This window comes from Oryctolagus cuniculus, chromosome 6 (genome assembly GCF_964237555.1).
Source record: "Oryctolagus cuniculus chromosome 6, mOryCun1.1, whole genome shotgun sequence".
In the NCBI taxonomy this organism is placed as follows: Eukaryota; Metazoa; Chordata; class Mammalia; order Lagomorpha; family Leporidae; genus Oryctolagus; species Oryctolagus cuniculus.
The window spans coordinates 120,273,538-120,293,668 of record NC_091437.1 but is presented as its reverse complement, the minus strand read 5'-3'; the positions used below and the strand labels follow the sequence as shown (position 1 = coordinate 120,293,668).

Here is a 20,131-nt window from a genome sequence, read left to right as displayed (position 1 = left end):
ATGGTCAACAGTTTATTCAACATGATGTTTTAACTTTGCTTGTACAATAGGAAAAAGGTACTTTAGAAAGTGTTAAACATTTTCTGAAATTATTGCAAGTATAAAAGAATTTCAGGTATTCCAAAGTAGGTGAGTTTTAAAACTGAGTGAAGGGGCCGGTGCTGCGGCACAGTGGGTGAACACCCTGGCTCGAGGCGCCGGCATCCCACATGGGCACGGTTCTAGTTCGGCTGCTCCTCTTCTGATCCAGCTCTCTGCTGTGGCGGGGGACAGCAGTGGAGGATGGCCCAAGTCCTTGGGCCCCTGCACCCACGTGGGAGACTGGAAAGAAGCTCCTGGCTCCTGATTGGCACAGCTCCTGCCACTGCAACCACCTGGGGGAGTGAACCAGCAGATGGAAGACTTCTCTGTCTCTACCTCTCTGTAACTCTTTCAAATAAATAAAATAAATTAAAAAAAAAAAAAAACAATGAAAAGAGGAAGCTTAAAATGAACATGTGAAAACATGAAGCAAGGGTGAAAAACTGAACTATGATGCCTAACGTAGGTACCCATAAAGGATGACTAAACATTCCGGAAACAGAAATTTTATAACTCAGCCTTGTTTCATGTATAGTCCTTCAAATAACTTTTAAATTTCTACTGGCAAAGCGGGGTGGATAAAAGCAAGAGGAGCTAACGCTTACTGAACATCTGCCCTGTGACAGGTACATATGGGAGACAGCATCTCTCTCTCTCTGATCAAATTTACCCTTTAAAACAACCCTGGAGACGAGTGTCTTGTTACATCTTTTCCAGAGAAAAGCAGCGCTCAGAGGGATCTAGTGACCTGCACCAGCGCAGACGGCGAGCCCACGTTCCTTACAGACCCATCTGTCTGACCAGGTACTTGGGATGCCGCCGGGCTGTCTTGGGATTGTTCCCAATTTCTGCTTCACCACCAAAGCTCTCTAGGCACATCCTAGTCCAGGGGAGGACCCACGTATGTTTCTGTTAAGAGAGTTGGGTGTACAATACTCAGAGGCTAACCGCACCATGGTAACAGACATTCCCGGCTCCCAGTGTATTTCCAGCAGCTTCTGTAGGCCGCCAGTTTCGCTGGCGCTCAGCTAACGCCAAGCCTGTGGGAGACTCCCTTTCCTGGCCTTCAGGATGCTAGAGCTCCACGCAGCGCCTGAACGGCTGCAGAGGGAGCCATCGCAAACAGGGCAAGGACCCCTTCTCACTCTGCATCACCACGGGCAAGCCCCTTAGGCGTAAAACCGGGGGAGAGAACACCTCTGGCGGGGTCGTGAAACGGTATCGAAAGGGGAAGCATGCTTAAGACTCGCCGGCCGGAGCGCCGGGAGAGCGCAGGTCCCGGAGCACAAAGGCCGGGCGGGCAGCCCCGCCGCCTGGTGCATCTCGGGAAGGGCTCCGCGCTCGGGGCCGGGGAGGTCGGACGCCGGTCTACCGCCTCCGGCCCCGGCTGCCGCGGGTTCCGGGGAGCCTCCGCCCCGAGGGGCTTTGTTCCTGCAGCCGTGCGCGCAAAGCCCGCTGACGGAGTACCGTCCGCACGTCCCGCTCGGGGATGTGCAGTCTTGGGGCGGGGGGCATACACAGAGAGAGCTGGGGGCCCTGAAGCTTAAACTCCGGGGGAAAGCTGAGGAAACGCGCCGGGCCTGGCGCCAACCGCGAGCGCTCGGAGGCGGGCGGTTCCCTCCCGCGCAGGCGGCTCGCGCGGGCTCTGCAGGGCGCGCTGGCGGCGGGGCGGGGCGCGGCGGGCGGGCCCGAGGCCTGCACGTGGAGGCGACCGTTCTCGGCAGCAGGAGCCCCGGGGGCCGCCGCGCTTGCGGGAGGGGGAAATGCCATCCCTGTCCGTCCCCGAAAGCTGTTTTGTCCTGCGGGGACCGGGTTTGGAGGAGAGGAAAGGCAGGCCGGCGTGAGCGTTTCCCGCGCGGGCAGCTGCTAGAAGGGGCGGGCTGGGGGAGCAGTAAGCCAGCCCACGGGGAGCAGGGACGGGAAAACAGGGCTGGAACGTACCTCGGCTGCAGACGCCATCCCGGAGCGTGGCCACCGAGGCGGGGCAGAGGCGGCCCCGGGCTCCCGGGCTCCGGCGGCTGGCGCGCGGCGCACGTGTCCCGCGGCGCCCCAGGCTGTGTTTACATCCGCAGCCGCTCCACGTTGTGCAGCCGCCCTGGCCTCCTATTGGCCAGCGCGTGTGCCAGAGCGGCGCTCCGCCTCAAGGGGCGGGTCCTCCCCGGCCCCGCTTCTCTCAGGAAAACCCGGGTTCCCTGAGGCCTTGGCGGGACAGCCGGGAGCACCGCAGGACCGCGCTCCCCGGGCACTTGACTCGGAATGCTCGCCCGAGCCGCCGCCGCCTCGTCGTACGCCGTGGCGTCCGCGGCCTGACAGCCCCAGATGCGGGAGGTGCGGTGGGAAGGGGTAGGAGCCCGACGGCGGGGACCCCTTTATGAGGCGCCTCTGAGTGACTCCGCCGCCCGCTGCCGTGAGGGCAGGTGAAGCAGAGCGCAGGGGGCCGCGCTGCCATTGGGAAAGGATCGGCGCGCGCTGAAGGCAGGGCCTGGCGCGGCGCGCGCGCGGGCGGGCGACTGGCGCGCGGGCGGGGGAGGGGAGCGCGCTGTCCGGAGGTGTCAGTCTGGGGCGCATGCGTGCGGGGCGGGCCCGGCCCGGCCTATATATTGGGTTGGCGCCGGCGCCAGCTGAGCCGAGCGGTAGCGGGTCTGGCGGTGAGGAGGTGCTGGGCGTAGAGGCGGGGGGATGTGGGACCAAAGAAAGCCCTGCTGGGCCGATCCTTCCCGCGGGCGGGAGCGTGGGGGAGGAAAGATGGGACGGTGGGGAACTAGACGACTGGCAGGGGATGGGTCCCCGCGATTCCTCCCTGTCAGGACCCCGGCAAGGGATGGAAACGCGACAGGGGATGGAGGCCGTCCCTAAGTAGAGGCCAGGAAAAGTCCCTCATCCTAGGGACGTCTCAGTCCCATCCGCATTTGGAGAGCTGTCCGGCGGGAGAGGGACGGGGGTCCGGGCCCCTAAACGGGGAGGAAAGTTGGACCAGCCCAGTTTCTCCTTTGCCCCCTTTGCTCTGCCCGCTGCCCGCGTCTGGAGTGGGGGTCCGGTGCCGCTGCAAGCGCGGGCAGCGCCCAGGAGCCTGGGCAGGAGGGAGAGTGGGCTGGAGGACGTGACACCAGTCTCGGTTCCTCCGCCCCCTGCTCCCCGCCGCCGCCGCCGCTCTCCAAATTGGCGCGGAACCGGCTTCTCCACAGCGCTGGGCCTCCTCAGCCCTCGCTCCCCAGGGTTCGTGCAGGCGGCCAAGGGGCCGCCCCGCAAGCCCCACTCCGGCTGGACAAGGGAGGAGGGGAGGGACCCAAACTCCTCGTTTCGGGGAGACCTGCCTTCCTGCGCGTTCACGGTGTCCGGGGTGCAATTTCTGCACATTCAGTGGAGAAAATGCAGGCATGTATCCGAAGTTAATTACCAGTGCAGGAGACAGCGCGGTAAAATGGCTCAGACCACCTTCCGAGGGAACTGGCCGTCATGTGGGACTATGGATGACAGCCTATTTGACTCTGTTTTTTCTCCCCCCCGCCCCCCCCACTAGAGTTTTCATACACCTGGAAGAAGAGAATGTCAAGACGCAGGTAATATTATTTGTCTTGGAGACATGTTTCAAAATTAGCGGCTGCCTTCGAAACGCATGACTTACTAATTAAACTTCCTTTTCCACAATTCACCAACAGTAGCCGTTTACAAGCTAAGCAGCAGTCCCAGCCCAGTCAGACGGATTCCCCACAAGAAGCCCAGATAATCCAAGCCAAGAAGAGAAAAACAGCCCAGGTGATTTAAGGGAAAAAGGAGGGGGAAAATTACTTACTCGCTGGGACTTTAGCTTACTAACGCTCTTTCTATTTTTCAGGATGTCAAAAAGAGAAAAGAGGAAAAGGTCACCAAGAAACATCAGTATGAGATTAGGGTAAGGTAGAACTGGGTTGGGCGGGCTTGGGGCGTCAAATACCAGATACGGATACCATTAACGGAATTCTGTGTTACTGCTTGGCAATAGAAAGATTACTGACACTTTTACTTTTGAATCCCCTCAGAGGTTAGCAGGAAGGTGCTTGTTTTGGGGTGGTTTCTGTGTGCTTGAATCCTACTACAGCTGCAGAGTAAGTTTGCCTTGAAGCAGCTGGTTCCTTTTTGTAAATCCCTCCCTCTTGGAACTGCCTGGTGCACCAGGGCCCGCCTAATCTGTCTGATATACTCTTTGTTCCCTCTCAGACTATCGTGCAGGATCCTAATAGCTGCTTCTTGGGCATAAATAGGATGTGAGATCTCTGACAGCCTAGAAGCCACCCTTTGCTACCTCTTCTTCCTATATTTTGTACAGAAAGCAATTTAAAGATAGTAATTCCCTTTGAAACCCGCATTATTGGATAAAAGGTCCTTTAAGTAATTGGTTCCACTTGATTCAATTTTTAAGGTCTTGAATTAAAGTACTGTGATATTCTGAAATATCACTACAGGTTTAACTTAAAAATTTTTTAAAAGTACCCCTGCTATTTCTAAATACAGACAACTGCATTTTATGATCTTGAAGGTGATTAGCATTTTATACAAAAGATATTTTGTTCTTACTCCTACTTTAATACAGAATGTCTTTATTACCAGGATTTTTGTCTAAAACATCCTGTTACTCTGTATGAAGACTGAAAGAGCAGTATGTCTTTATTTATAAAATATGAATGTCAAGTTAGCTAGATTGTCAGCTATATTAGCTAAAACTACAGATGGCCTAGAAATATTAGCTTTCAGTTATGAAACATACAGAACAAAAGCTAAGGTTTCCTATTGCACAAATAGTTGTGTTTTTTTTTTTTTATACTGACAGAATTGCTGGCCACCTGTATTATCTGGGGGAATCAGTCCTTGCATTATTATTGAAACACCCCATAAAGAAATAGGAACAAGCGACTTCTCCAGATTTACAAATTACAGATTCACAAATCTTTTTATTAATCCTTCACCTTTGCCTGATTTAAGGTAAGAAAAATTTCAGTGACTTTATATCAGATTAAAATTATACTGATTTAATATAACTATTTCAAGTTATCTTTTGCTTTCACTATAAGAGAAAAAATGTGAAGAAAAAAACAACCGCTTTCCATACTGCTAAGCATGTTGCACATGATATGGGTATTTAAAACATAATCTATAAAATAATTTTCCTGTGTTTGCTGAGTATTATCAAACTTAAAAGCACTTTAAAAAAAAAAACTTTTATTTGAAACTCGGAGAGACAGAGGTCTCCTATCCACTACTTTACTCCCAAAATGCCCAACAATGGGCCAGGCCAAAGCCAGAAGCCTGGAATCCAATCCAGATCTCCCAGGTTGGTGGCAGGGACCTAACCAATTGTGCCATCATCTGCTACCTTCTTAGGGTGTGCATGAGCAGGAAGCTGGAATCAGAAGCAGATGTAGGACTTGAACCCAGGCACTCTTGGGATGTAGGCATCCAAAGCAGTGACCTAACTGCTGTGCCAAACACCTGCCCACCAGAACTTTTCTAATGGAGTTTAAATAACTTACCTAAATTAAGACAAACATTTTAACCTGTATGGCATGTTCAACTGATGTATACATTTACTACCAAACTTAGTAACACCTATATTTTTTAAGTCTGTATAAGTACAGCTTATACAAAATGCAATGTATTGGCTTTAATAAACAAATTAATGGAATCAGACATTTAAAAACTCACTCCTCCTCCTCCTCTACACTTTGTGCTACCTTACTCCCTTTAGAGGTGACTACTATTGATGATCTATTTGCAGGTGATTGAGACTTGTCTCTATTGTGATAATATGTTTTAACTTTTTAATGTTTTTGGGAAAAACTTCAACAGTAACCCTTGAAAATTTTAAGATTTATTTTTACTTACTGGAAAGGTGGAGTTACATGGGGGAGAGGCAGACAGCAGTCTTCCATGGACTGGTTCACTTCCCAAATGGCCAGAATAGCTGGCATGCCAGGGAGAACCCAGGAGCCCAGAGCTGCTTCCAGGTCTCCCACATGGATGCAGGGGCCCAAACAGTTGGGCCATCTCTGCTTCTCTTTCCTAGGCACATTAGCAAGGAGCTGGATTGGAACTGGAGCAGCTGGGACTCAAACTTGAACCCATTTGGGATGCCAGTATCACAGGCAGCAGCTTAACCTGCTAAGCCACAATGCTGGTCTTTGAAAAGCACTCTTTAAACACCTACCAACTATTGTAGGCCATGTTCTTGGTATATCATTTCAGGCTTATTTTTCTTTAATATTTATTTAAAATTTATGGAAAGACAGCTAGAGAGATCGATCTTCCATCTGCTGGTTTACTCCCCAAGATGGCTGCAACAGCCAGGGCTATGCCAGATTGAAGCCAGGAGCTTCTTCCAGGTCTCCCACTTGGGTGCAGGAGTCCAAGCACTTGGCCCATCTTCTATTGCTTTCCCAGGTGCATTAGCAGGGAGCAAAATTGCAAGTACAGCAGGTGGGACTCAAACCAGTGCCCATATGGGATGTCAGCCCCCAGACTTCTATTTTCTGATGCAAAAGAAATGTTTCTAAAAATTAAAATAGGGCCAGTGTCGTCATACAGCAGGTTAAGTCAGTGCTTCTAGTGCCTCCAGCATATTTTCAGAGCACGGTTTGAGTCCCTGCTACTCCACTTCTGATCCAGCTTCCTGCAAATGCACATGGGAAGGCAGAAGATAGCCCAAGTACTTTAATCCCTGCCACCCACCTAGGAGACCAAGATGGAGTCACTGGTTCTTGGCTTTGGCCTTGCCCAGCCTCAACTGTATGGCTCTTTCTCCCTGTCTCTTTGCTTTTTAAATAAATAAATCTCTTTGAAAAGACAGACATTTTTTCCTAATCTATGAGCTTTTTCCAAGTTCTGCTTGAAAGTTTTATTTATTCTATGTAAAACAGACAGTTTTTATATTATATAAATAGAATTTAAATTGTATTTTTCTCCTGTTCCATAGCTGGGGATGTTCAAAAGAGGTGTGGCTAAACATGTTAAAAAAGGAAAGCAGGTATGTTCATGACAAGCATTTTGAAGTTCTGCATTCTGACCTGGAACCACAAATGAGGTCAATACTTCTAGACTGGCTTTTAGAGGTATGTTCCAGTAATATAAATTTCCTTTGTCCCTGTATGATGGAAAAATATTAAGATGTAAATTGCTTTCCATGTGTCCTCAGGCCATCTTTTGGGGTACTTACTATAATTGATGGTACCCAAAGTGGAAAATGACTAAGAATAAGATCGTAACACAGACACTTTATATAACCTAAATCCAACTCAGAATTCCTGCCATCTGTGGGCATTGTTATACATCAGGCACTGGGTTCAGGGGCTGTGGATACTCAAATGAACATAAAGTATAGTTGATCAGGTTTTGGATCCTGCTATGCAAGACAAAGGACCATGAGTAGGTTTCTGAGCCCTCAGCTTTATTAAAATCTGCATTGTGAATAGGAATCCTGATTTCTATGTCCTAAACCATAAAGAGGCACTGAACAGTGAAAAGCCATAGGCCTTCTGTTAGTGTCAGTTTATTATATATTTTATTCTTTTCAGAAATATACTGTGCCATTAATTTAAAGGAATAATGATGCTGAAATCTCTATTTATCTGTGCCAGAATTTCTGCTCTTGTGGGTCTCTTTAGAAATTAATGCTTAAAAAAATCTCTAGACTTACTTTTTGGAAAATAATTACTTGTGTGAAAGACAAATTGATTTTCCTCCAACTCTTGGGTACTTGCTCTTATCTGTGTTAAGACAAAGATAATGAATTCTAAGGGAGAAAGACTACAGGCTTTTTGGTGGAGTAGCACATGGCAGCACAGATCACAGAAACCATCAGAAAGTTTTTAAGACTACAAAATGTTTGCATCAGAAAGGAAGATTAGTTTTAATCATGCAGATACAAGAAGGTAGTTGAGTTTTGACTTTTTGAAAACCTCTAGTGATCCTGGAATCAACTTAAAAAAATCAGTGTTATTCTTTCAGTTTAAGAACGTAAAGATAGGCCGGCGCCGCGGCTCACTAGGGTAATCCCTCCGCCTTGCGGCGCCGGCACACCGGGTTCTAGTCCCAGTCGGGGCCGGATTCTGTCCCGGTTGCCCCTCTTCCAGGCCAGCTCTCTGCTGTGGCCAGGGAGTGCAGTGGAGGATGGCCCAAGTGCTTGGGCCCTGCACCCCATGGGAGACCAGGAGAAGTACCTGGCTCCTGCCATTGGATCAGCGCGGTGCACCAGCCGCAGCGCGCCAGCCACGGCGGCCATTGGAGGGTGAACCAACGGCAAAGGAAGACCTTTCTCTCTGTCTCTCTCTCTCACTGTCCACTCTGCCTGTCAAAAAAAAATTTAAAAATAAAATTAAGAATGTAAAGATACTAATTTATTACTTTAATAGTTTAAATTATAAAATTCCTTATATCTCAATAGATGTGAAAGACATTTTATGAAATTCAACATCCATTCCTGACTTTATTCATTTGAGAGGTAAATAAAGAGATACGGAGAGCAAACTTCCATATGCTGGTTCATTCCCCAAATACCAGCAATACTGAAACTGGAGCCATAAACTTACCCAGGCCTCTCAGTTGACAAATCCAATCACTTGAGCCATAACCAGTGCCTCCCAGGTCTTCACTAACAGAAAACTAGAGTCAGGAGTCAGAGGCAGGCATCAAACTCAGGCACTCTGATACTGGCATTCTGACCACGAGTCCAGACACCTGCCCCCTATCCTGATGGTAAAATATGTTTATTCAAAACTCATGTATTTCTATCCCTGTTTCCTCATCTCCAAAATGGAAATAATCATACCTACTTTTTGGTGTGAGAATTAAAAGCTTTCCTTATCATAAACATTGAAATGACAGGTTTTATTAATAGGGAAATACTAAGATTTTGTCTGTCATTGTTATGTATTCAGTATTCCTCTATATTACTGGCCAGTACAGTAAAATATGAAAAACAAATGAGGTAAAAATATAGAGGGGGAAAAAACAGCAAAGCTAATAAGAGTAAAATGGGATGGCAATAGATTTGTTTAACCTATTTGTACATGTTAATTTGTTTGGCTTAAAAGTACTGTGAGGTCTATATGCTAAGAGATGGTTTTCTAATTAGGAGAAACTCAGAATATTTAAATGTTTGGATTCTTCTCTAGGTATGTGAAGTATACACACTTCACAGAGAAACATTTTATCTTGCACAAGACTTTTTTGATAGATTTATGTTGACACAAAAGGATATAAATAAAAATATGCTTCAACTCATTGGGATTACCTCATTATTCATTGCTTCCAAACTTGAGGTAAGTTCTCAAAGTTTATTCATAGATATATGAATAGAAAACTTTGTTTTCCTAATCAGTACATTAATCCCAAATACTATTTTTTTCCCTGTTAATTCCTTAAGAAAGGTGATTGGTTTCATTCTTCAGTATTTATTTTCTGGACATTATGAGGATAGAAGAAAAAATTCTCCGAGCTCTTCTGTAGTGGCTGAGCCTATCACTGGTCTCTGGTTTAGATTCTGGAATTAGTATTTAGGTAAATTCTATCAAAAAATACTAACTATGACTTCGAGATTCAACAGAATAGTCTTTGAAGACTAAACTCCTGGGGCCAGGGTTATGGCACAGCAGGTTAAGCTGCTACTTAAAATGCCAGCATCCTATATGGGTGCTAGTTGGAGTCCTAGCTTCTCCATTTCCAATCCAGCTCCCTGCTAATGCACCTGAGAAAGCAGTGGCAGTAGAAGATGGCCCAAGTACTTGGGTCCCTGCCACCCATGGAGACCTGGATGGAGTTCCAGGATGGTGACTTTCGCCTGGCCCAGCCTTGGCTGTTGCATCCACCTGGGGAGGGAACTGGCAGATGGGAGATAATCTCTCTCTCACTCACCCTTTCAAGTAAATAAATGGAAAACTGAACAATCAATTGTAAAAAAGTAAGTAAGGATAATGGTTTATCTGGACTATATTTTTGTATCTCATGATGATTCCATGATAGAAGGCAACTCCTTTCCTCTTGAGATTTTTCCTTCACATACTCTCAATCTGCATTTTTTCGTTTTTTGGAGATGTTTTACTTATATGAGAGAGATCCCGTCTGCTGGTTCCCTCCTCAAATGGCTTCAACACCCACAGGCTGAAGCCAGGAGCTCCATGCATGTCTCCTTCGTGGGTGACAGGAGTCCAAGCACTTGGGCCATCTTCCAATGCTTACAGGTGCATCAGAAGGGAGCTGGATGACATGGTGTAGCTGGGACTTGAACTGGCTGAACTCAAATATGGAATGTGGGTGTCCTAAGCAATGGCTTAGCTTGCTGTGCCATAGAGAGTGCTGCCCCCTTCTATCTGCTTTTCTTAAAATTGTTATGGATACTGTCAGTGCTTTCATTGAAAATTTTTGTAGCTGCTAATATTTTAGGCGTAAATGAAGGACTGTGATCTATCACTTTTCTTCAGTACATTTTTCTTTTCCTTTGGTATATGTTTTGTGAGCTTAGGCTATCCCCCCAAATCTGCCATATTGGGTGCACAAGTTCATATTCAGTCTTTCCTTACCTAAAATCATACTGTGTTTCAAATATCTTTTAGATGAAAATACTAGGCTTTTTTAAACTAAAAGCCTTTTCTCCTAGGAGTTAGAAAAGAGAGCAAGAGAGATCCTCCATCTGATGGCTCACTCCCCTAGATGGCCGCAATAGCCAGGCTTGGCCAGGCAGAAACCAGGAGCTTCATTCTGGTCTCTCATACAGTGGCAGGGGCACTCTGGTCACCTTCTTCTGCTTCTCCCAGGCCATTAGCAGGAAGCTGGTAGAAGTGGAGCAGTCAGGTGCCTATATGGGATGCTGGCATCGCAGAAGGCAGCTTTTACCTGCAACACCACAGCACAGGCCCCTCTTGTAATCCTTTGATCATTCTAGTTGCTCTTGTCTGAACTGCTCAAACAGACCTGTCATCAGCCAAATTATATAAAATATTTTTTGATTAACCTTGTTCTATGAAGATAAAGGATTTTTTTAAAGGTTTATTTATTTGGAAGGCAAAGTTACAGAGAAAGACAGAGATCTTCCATCCTGTAGTTCATTCCCCAAATGGCTACAATGACCCAGGGCTAGGCCAGGCTGAAGCCAAGAGCCAGGAGCTTCTTCCAGGTCTTCCATGTGGTTGCTGGGGCCCTAGGACTTGGGCTGGATTGGAAGTGGAAGAGCTGGTACTCGAAGCGACACCCATATGGGATGCTGGCACTGCAGGCTGAGGCTTTAACCTGCTATACCACAGTGCCAGCCCCTATTTCTAGATCTTATTTATTGAAAAGTATCTTAAATACAGTGTTGTTCTAGCTACAGAATTATTTTACTAAGATTTAAAATCACTTTGTGAAACTTTCCTTAAAACTGAAATGTGTATGTAGTTTGTATAATTTTCTGTGTTGATCTCAATTGTGCTTAATGAAAAATTCCTATTTAAAGGAAATCTATGCTCCTAAACTCCAAGAGTTTGCTTATGTCACTGATGGTGCTTGCAGTGAAGAGGATATCTTAAGGATGGAACTCATTATATTAAAGGTAATAATAATTACATTTTTACTTCAAGTTGCAATCTGGTAAAACAGTTTTTTTGTACTGGTAAAATAGTAATTATGACTGAATTTCAAATACTATAACGTAAGCAGTCAAAACTAAGGTTTTTAGTATTAGCATCCAGTTCTAAGAGGTTAATGCATTGAAATACTGACAGTGGTGGTGGCTAGAAGAGGAATTTACTTAACCTCTAAAGTCTATATAATATGGTATATGTGCCTACACTGTTTAATGGGTATTTTAAAATTTCATTAACAGGCTTTAAAATGGGAACTATGTCCTGTAACAGTCATCTCCTGGCTAAATCTTTTTCTTCAAGTTGATGCTCTTAAAGATGCTCCTAAAGTTCTTCTACCTCAGTATTCTCAGGAAACATTCATTCAAATAGCTCAGGTACTGATATTTTTATTGGATTTATGCTGATGTCATTAACACGGGTTTCTTCAGTGTCTATATTCTTACATAGGCTATACAACAATGTAATGGTATTGAATTCATTCCTTAAATGGACCAAAAAGTCTGGTTTGTAACATGTATTGTCCTGAATGTATATGTTGCTTAATAACCCTAAAAACAAAGTTCTTACAGTAGCCTGAGTACTTTCATTCACTAGGGATCCAAAATAGTTACATATCTCTTGACATAAAATGGGTAAAGTGTTTTTCAGCCAGTTGTATATAAGTCTTATAATGGTTCAGAATCATTCTGTATGATTCCCTTATTCTCTTTATGCTTGAATACTAGGGTACCTGTTTAAGTTACATATTAGAATTAAAATCACCTTATTTTGTTATAGGATTTTTTTTATACTTGAATTCAAATTAAACTTTCCTATGCCAGCATACAACAAATACTTTAACAAAGTAACTAGAGGAGGAGCCCATTCTTTCCTGCTTACTTCTCACTAGTAGTAGCTTTTTTTTTTTTTTAAACTTACTTGACAGAGTTAGACAGTGAGGGAGAGGGACAGAGAGAGGTCTTCCTTCCGTTGGTTCAACCCCCAAATGGCCGCCATGGCCAGCTCTGTGCCGATCCAAAGCCAGGAGCCAGATGCTTCCTCCTGGTCTCCCACACAGGTGCAGGGGCCCAATCACCTGGGCCATCCTCCACTGCCCTCCCAGGCCATAGCAGAGAGCTGGACTGAAGAGGAGCAGCTGGGACTAGAACCTGGTGCCCATATGGGATGCCAGCGCCACAGGCGGAGGATTAGCCAAGTGAGCCACGGCGCTGGCCCCTACAAGTAGTATCTTAAGGATTTAAAATATGCTACAAACAAAGGTAAAGAAAATTGGGGCTGGCCTTGTGGCATAGTGGGCAAAGCTACTACCTGAGACACCAGCATCTCATGTGGACACTGATTCGATTCCCAGCTGCCTACTTTTATTTATTTTGTTTTTTTTTTTTTTTATTTTGTTTTATTTATTTGAGAGGTAAAGTTACAGTGAGAGGGAGAGACAGAAAGGTCTTTCATCCGCTGGTTCATTCCGTAAATGGGCCAATCTGAAGCAGGAGCTTCTTTGGGGTCTCCCACACAGGTGCAGGGGCCCAAGCACTTCGGCCATCTTCTGCTTTCCCAGGCCATAGCAGAGAGCTGGACTGAGAGAGGAGCAGCCGGGACTCGAACCACCACTCACATAGGATGCTGGCACTGCAGGCGGAGGAGTAACCTGCACCACAGCACTGGGCCCCTGCCCCACTTCTGATAAAGCTCCCTGCTAACGGCTTAAGAAAGCAATAGAAGATGGCCCAAGTGTTTAGACCCTTGCCACCCTTGGGGAACACCTGAAGAAGCTCCTGGCTTCGGCCTGGTTCAGCCCAGGCTTATGCAGTCATTTGGGGAGTGAACCAGCAGAAGGAAGATCTCTCCTTAACTTTGAAATAAATTTTTAAAAAATGAGAAAAACTGCATTCTTGTTCCATGTAGGATGTTAAAACTGACATATGGACTGAGAGGAATTGTATTTGTAGATGAGTATTAAGTCACTTAGAATATAATTTGTTTTAAATCTACTAAGCACAATATAAATATCAAAATTGGATAATCAGTCCATATACTGGAATTGACTTAGTTCATAAACTTTGCAGTAAAGGTTTATTCATTGTTTCAGTCAGAATTTCCAGGATCCCAGATTGTTATATGCAGCTATACCCTTCTGATAGAGGCTGAACCTTTGATAGACTGATAAAACAATGTGGAACTGGTTTCTAGAGGTACATAGTGATAGTATTCCCTTCCCAACTTAGCTGTTTCTACTGCCTTCTGGATTAATGAAGACAAACATAAATTTTATTCCATTGGACAGATATCACCTAAAACCTCTGAAGTCTAGCCCTTTTATACAATTCCATTACTATTTGTTCAGCTCTTAGTTCCTGGATTATACTGCTTTTTAAAAACTTTTTTGAAGATTTTTTTTTTTTTTTTTTGAGAGGCAGTTACAGAGAAAAAGGTCTTCCATACGCTGGTTCACTTCCCAAATGACCGTAGTGGCTGGAGCTGCAACAATCTGAAGTCAGGAGCCAGGAGCTTCATCCAGGTCTCCTATGTGGGTGTAGGGGCCCAACCACTTAGGCTATCTTCTACTGCTATCCCAGGAACATTAGCAGAGAGCTGGATCAGAAGTGGAGTAGCTAGATTCAAAATAATGCCCATATGGGATGAACACTCTGCAGGCAGGGCACTTAACCTTCTATACCAAAGTGCCAGCGCCCTGTTTTCTGACTTTTTTTTTTTTTTTTTTTTTTTTTTTTTTTTTTTTTTTTTTGACAGGCAGAGTGGACAGTGAGAGAGAGAGAGACAGAGAGAAAGGTCTTCCTTTTGCCGTTGGTTCACCCTCCAATGGCCGCCACGGCCGGCGCGCTGCGGCCGGCGCACCGCGCTGATCCGATGGCAGGAGCCAGGAGCCAGGTGCTTTTCCTGGTCTCCCATGGGGTGCAGGGCCCAAGCACCTGGGCCATCTTCCACTGCACTCCCTGGCCACAGCAGAGGGCTGGCCTGGAAGAAGGGCAACCGGGACAGAATCCGGCGCCCCGACCGGGACTAGAACCCGGTGTGCCGGCGCCGCTAGGCGGAGGATTAGCCTAGTGAGCCGCGGCGCCGGCCTGTTTTCTGACTTCTTAAGACTTATCATCTCATCCCGACCTAGCTAACCCCCTTTTTCTGATGTGGAAAAGAGGTATTCCTTGCATATTTCATATTTTCACGCTAGGTGTTCTGAAATATTTGATTGAGTTCCAAGTAATGTTCCTATATCTAGATCATTCCCTGCCTCTTAATCTTCCTGATTACCATGTGTTTTTAAGACTCCTTTAAGTAACAGGAGGCTTCACTGTCTTCCCTAATAGGAAGTAGGTACCCTTTCTGTAGGACACTGTAACCATCCCTCTGACGTAACATCGCAAAGCCAAATTCCTTCAGGGTGGCTTATTTTCTCTGTATCCTTAGAGCTTTAGCGATACCTGACATATGGTTCACATAATAAACCCTCTAAAATGTTAGCTGACTGATGTTTTGTAGAACATGTAGTATTCATCCTCTTCCTAATTACTTATGGTTTTGTTTTCTCTTGTTTCAGCTTTTAGATCTGTGTGTTCTAGCTGTGGATTCATTAGAATTCCAGTATAGGATACTGGCCGCTGCTGCCCTGTGCCACTTCACCTCCATCCAAGTGGTTAAGAAAGCCTCAGGTACTGCTCTTTGTTGTATTCTTCCTATTTACAACTTTTATGGGACTATTCTATGAACTGGTAACATCCTGCCAAGCTTCAATTCCAAATTAATAGAAAAAAACTAAGTAATTTAAGGACTTCCTTTCTGTTTAGAAGCACTTTGCAATCTTCATTGTTTATCCACAAGCAAAAATAAGTCCAAATGGATCTTAAATCCATTTGAAGTCACTCAGTAATAGTTAGAAAGGAGGGGACAGAGACAGAGAGAGAGAGATCTTCCATCAGCTGGTTCACTCCCCAAAAAGGCCGCAGCTGATGGGGCTGGGCCAGGCTGAAGCCAGGAGCCCAGAGTCGTCTTCAGGTCTCCCATGTGGGTGCAGGGGCACAAGCACTTGGGCCATCCTCTGCTGCTTTCCCAGGAACATTAGCAAGGAGCTGGATTGGAAGTGGAGCAACCACGTCTTGAAACCCTGGCATCCATATGGGATGCTGACATCACAGGCAGAGGCCTAACCTGCTATGCCACATGCCAGTCTCTGAGGATTCTTTTTAAAATTGGTTTTAAGATAAGTATCTTGGGGTGGGGATTTGACCTAGCAGTTAAGGTTCCTGCATCCTGTATCAGAGTACCTGGGATTCAATTCCTGCCTCTGACTACTGCTTCCTGTCAGTGCAGACTCTCAAAGGCAGCAGTGACAACTCAAGTAGTTGGATCCCTGCGACCCGCATGGGAGACTCAGATTAGAGCTTCCAGCTTCAGCCTGGCCCAGCCCTGACCATTGCAAACATCTGAGAAATGAGCAGATGAGAACTCTGTCTCCCTCTTAAATACCATCTTTAAGATACACAACCTTCATATTTTTCTAACTTTTTTTCTGCCAAGGTTTGGAATGGGACAACATTTCAGAATGTGTAGACTGGATGGTGCCTTTTGTTAGTGTCATAAAAAGTACGTGTCCAGTGAAGCTGAAGACTTTTAAGAAGATTCCTGTGGAAGACAGACATAATATCCAAACACATACAAATTATTTGGCTATGCTGGTATGTTTATGAAATTTTTGGTCTTGATGCCTAGTAAATCGCTGAAACTTATAATGATACTATGTAAGATGCTAAGAGTTCTAATGAGTATACTGATTTCAAAATGAAAAGTTTAAGTGAAAGCACAATTTGTAAAGTGTCTTAAGATCAGTGCCAGTAGTTGAGACAAGTCATTGAACCTACAGAATATAACTACTCAATTGCAAATACATAATAGAGAGACCACTATACAAGTATTAAACCTGAATAGTCTCAAATAAGTGTTTAGCAGCTAAGATAAAACATTGATATAGTCAGTAAAATTAATTTCTAATCACTGCATGAATTTTTTACATGTATAGGATGAAGTAAATTATGTAAACTCCTTCAGAAAAGGGGGACAGTTGTCACCAGTGTGCAGTGGAGGCATTATGACACCACCGAAGAGCACTGAAAAACCACCAGGAAAACACTAAAGATGTGGACTCGAACAAGCTGGAACTGACCAAGTTTTGGGTAGAATTTCATACAACTTAACTACCATTGTCCTAGCCAATTCAGAAGCTACACTGCCATCCTTAGATTTTTAAAGCCACTTAAAATCGGCACTAAAGACATTTAATTCCTATGTTAGCTGGTAAGGAAATAGCAGAATTTGTTTACAAAGATGACTTCATTCCCAAGGTTACTGGATAGAAGGCAGCCACGATTTGTGCCACAGCAACATTTTTTGATCCAGTGTTAACTATATTTATCATTATAAACCAGGAATTTTACCATTGGAGTTTGGGCTAGGTAAATGCTATCTTAAAGGGTACATTAAGTGATAATAGTGCTTTGTATCTAGCTTTTAGATTCTCAAAATTCCTGCACTCTTAACTAGTGCAATTTGGTTCTTGAAAATAAAATTTAAATGTGTTTACAATGTTCAGTTTTGTAATAAGGTGACTAATTTATAGCTGCTATAGCAAGCAAGCTATTATAAAACTTGAATTTTTACAAATGGTGAAATCTGAACTTTTTTTTAACTAGTTTATTTGCTTTGCCATAACATTTTTTAACTACTAAGCCTTAGATGAACAGTGTTCTAAACAGTGGGAGTACCAAAGAAATTAAAACAAGATAAATGCTGTGGCTCCTACTTGGGGCTTTATTTGACATATAGGTTGCTTTATAATAATCTCTTTGTAAATCACAATTTGGGTGAAGAACTTAAGTACACTTTCAAGCTATTTATATGAGAAAGTCACTTTATACTCTAAGATATCCCTAAAGACTTTTTTAAAAAAGTTTAGTGTGATTAAGGCTTTATTTATATGAGAAACTGTTAAGGTTCTTTTTAAATTCCTATGTTATGAAATAAGGACAGTGTCAAAGTGATAAAGCTTAACACTTGACTTAAACTTGTATTAAGGCAGAAGATTAAATGTATACTGATGCCAAGAAATCTATTTATTTTTTAAAAAGGCATAAGAACTTGCTGTACTATGAAATCTGACAAAAATTTCAGCCTCAAGAAGTAGGTTAATTAGAAAAAAGACTGCTAGTTTATTTTGTTGCTGGACATGTGAATCTCTTCTCCCTTTGAAGAAATTATAAATTTAAGCTATTGTTATGGTATGAAGTCTAATGTATAGTTTTGTTTTTAAACTAGTATTTCAGTATTTTTGTCTGAAAAGAAAACACCGCTAAATGTATATATATGTATTATATAAACAATCTTTTAATACTGTTTATTTCTAGCCCATTGTTTAAAAAATAAAAGTTAAAAAACTTAACTAACTGTTTAAAAGTAAAGTTTTGCCATTGCTTGGAGAAACTTTTTTTTCCTTCTCTGCGCTGCCAGCTGTAGCACTTCTTCTGGGTTGCTTGCATTCAGTTCTGTCTGGCCGATGGCTTTGATCTTCCAAAACAGAAAAGTTAGGTTATTAGAGGAATGATGAAAAACCAGGTCTTGCTAGTACCTAAAATATAAAGCTAGCAAAAGCTTAACAATTAACTAAGAGTTGCAGAAAAAATTAACAAAGATTGACTAGAGTTACTCTTAAGGAAAAGACTGGCTGCTGAACCCACAGCTCATGGCATTAAAAATGTATTATGTAAGTTCACGTACATTTACTTAGCTGAAAATATCAGTAAGCTAGCTCTATATGGTAACTTGACACACTACATGTTTTACAGTTAAGGCTCCTACTTAACAGGTTGAAATATGTATTTCTGATCACAACACTGAGTCAAAACAGTGCTGAGTGATTATGTTTAAAGCTTTTTAAAATTGTGATTTTTTTTTTTCAATCTACTAAATATCTACAGTTTTCTGATGGACTGTTTAGTAAGAAGATGGTTTTAAGATCGTAAACTCTAGATTTAGATTAAAAACAATCAGAACGTCTTTAAATGAGACGGTCCTGATAGCTTGGAGAGGGATGAGTCGTTTCTGCTTAGTCAGTGTGGAAGGTATGAAGCAATACATGTGGCAAAGGCTGGTAATGAGATCTATAGAAAGTTTAAAAAAAGGGATCCCAAAGAGAATTAGCTGTAAAAGTCTCAAGTGTAAGACCAGAGAAATACACACCATGTGGGTAATAGTCAAAACCATGGGTGGATGAGATTACCTCAAGAGTGTAAGACAATCAGAACACTTCCACGAACTTGGAAAAACCCAAAATTTAGGCCCAGGAGACACAATGATAATCAGAATCCGATAAAAGAATCAAAAATGTCGGGGAAGCTAAGGGAATTTCAAGGAAGGAAGGAAATATTAGTAACTGAAATAGGACTGAAAGTATCCACTGTCTTTGTCATTGTGTGACCCTTGAGTCAACAGTTAAAGTGACTGCAGAAGTGACACTATACCAAGTTGAAGAAAAAAAAAATTAAGAGGGATGAAAGTTGACTGGAGGAAGAAGGCACAATCAATAAGTAAGATTTTTTGGGGCCGGCGCCTAGTCCCAGTTGCTCGTCTTCCAATCCAGCTCTCTGCTGTGGCCCGGGAAGGCAGTGGAGTGTGGCCCAAGTGCTTGGGACCCTGCACCCGCATGAGAGACCAGGAAGAATCATCTGGCTCCTGGCTTCGGATCGGCATAGTTCCAGCCGTAGCGGCCATTTGGGGGTGAACCAATGGAAGGAAGGCCTTTCTCTCTGTCTCTGTCTGTAATTCTACCTGTCAAATAAAATCTTAAAAATCTTACTTTATTTAGGGTAAAATTGTTTACAGACTATTGGACAGGTTGACAATATAGGAAAAGAATTAAATGTCCTTGGGATAGAATCAAAAGCATAAAAATTTGCCTTCATTAGAGACTAACTTCTTTTATTGACCTGAAGAAAGCTGAACAATGAGCAGAGCTGTAAGATATTTTTAAGGTAGGACACAGGAATTAAAAGTTGGCACAGGGGTCAGCGCTGGAGCATAGCAGGTAAGGCCACCGCCTGCAGTGCCAGCATCCCATATGGGTGCTGGTTTGAGTCCTGGCTGATCCACTTCAGATCCAGCTTTCTGCTATGGCCTAGGAAAGCAGCAGAAAATGGCCCAAGTCCTTGGGCCCCTGTACCCACACGGGAGACCCAGAAGAAGCTCCTGGCTTCAGATCAGCCCAGCCCAGCTCTAGCCGTTGTGGCCATTTAGGGAGTAAACCAGCAGATGGAAGACCTCTCTCTGCCTCTCTGTAACTCTGCCTTTCAAATAAAAATTTAAAAAAAAAAGCATACATGGGCCACAATTACCAAGGAAATTTCCATGAAGACAGAGACTAGCCAGTCTTTTCTGGTCTATCACAAGCATACAAGAGG

At 44.0% G+C, this 20,131-nt stretch overlaps 2 protein-coding genes and 1 long non-coding RNA gene across 10 annotated transcripts in view; 1 reads left to right on the top strand and 2 right to left on the bottom strand.

Moving 5' to 3' along the window:
• Positions 1-2,154, bottom strand: part of LOC127490736 (uncharacterized) — a 28,125-nt gene extending 25,971 nt beyond the window's left edge. The window contains exon 1 of the long non-coding RNA XR_007919113.2: positions 2,023-2,154. This is a non-coding gene — a long non-coding RNA (uncharacterized lncRNA). The remainder of the gene's footprint in view (positions 1-2,022) is intronic.
• On the top strand, positions 864-18,117 carry CCNE2 (cyclin E2). Of its 8 annotated transcripts, none has more exons than XM_070075321.1 (12): positions 864-885; positions 3,602-3,641; positions 3,741-3,837; positions 3,917-3,973; positions 4,889-5,040; positions 7,028-7,163; positions 9,225-9,371; positions 11,540-11,635; positions 11,909-12,043; positions 15,226-15,337; positions 16,203-16,360; positions 16,702-18,117. In XM_070075321.1, exons 2-12 carry the CDS (start codon positions 3,628-3,630, stop codon positions 16,813-16,815), a joined length of 1,218 nt encoding a protein of 405 aa, XP_069931422.1. In that variant the 5' UTR covers positions 864-885; positions 3,602-3,627; the 3' UTR covers positions 16,816-18,117. The 8 variants fall into 8 exon arrangements, with proteins under 8 accessions (XP_069931422.1, XP_051700586.1, XP_008253979.1 ...); XM_051844626.2 differs by lacking the exon at positions 864-885 and adding an exon at positions 1,773-1,911; XM_008255757.4 differs by lacking the exon at positions 864-885 and adding an exon at positions 1,794-1,921.
• INTS8 (integrator complex subunit 8) overlaps positions 18,041-20,131 on the bottom strand; it is a 72,006-nt gene continuing 69,915 nt past the window's right edge. Inside the window, exon 27 of the mRNA XM_002710696.5 lies at positions 18,041-18,242. Coding sequence (XP_002710742.1) covers positions 18,126-18,242 — 117 coding nt within the window. The 3' untranslated portion in view covers positions 18,041-18,125. The remainder of the gene's footprint in view (positions 18,243-20,131) is intronic.

Coding starts and splice junctions, on each gene's coding strand:
- CCNE2 (XM_008255760.4), top strand. CDS start 2,648: ATGCGTGCGGGGCGGGCCCGGCCCGGCCTATATATTGGGTTGGCGCCG. Junction 2,730..3,601: donor GAGCGGTAGCGGGTCTGGCG/GTGAGGAGGTGC, acceptor CCCCCCCACTAG/AGTTTTCATACACCTGGAAG. Junction 11,636..11,908: donor TGGAACTCATTATATTAAAG/GTAATAATAATT, acceptor TTTCATTAACAG/GCTTTAAAATGGGAACTATG.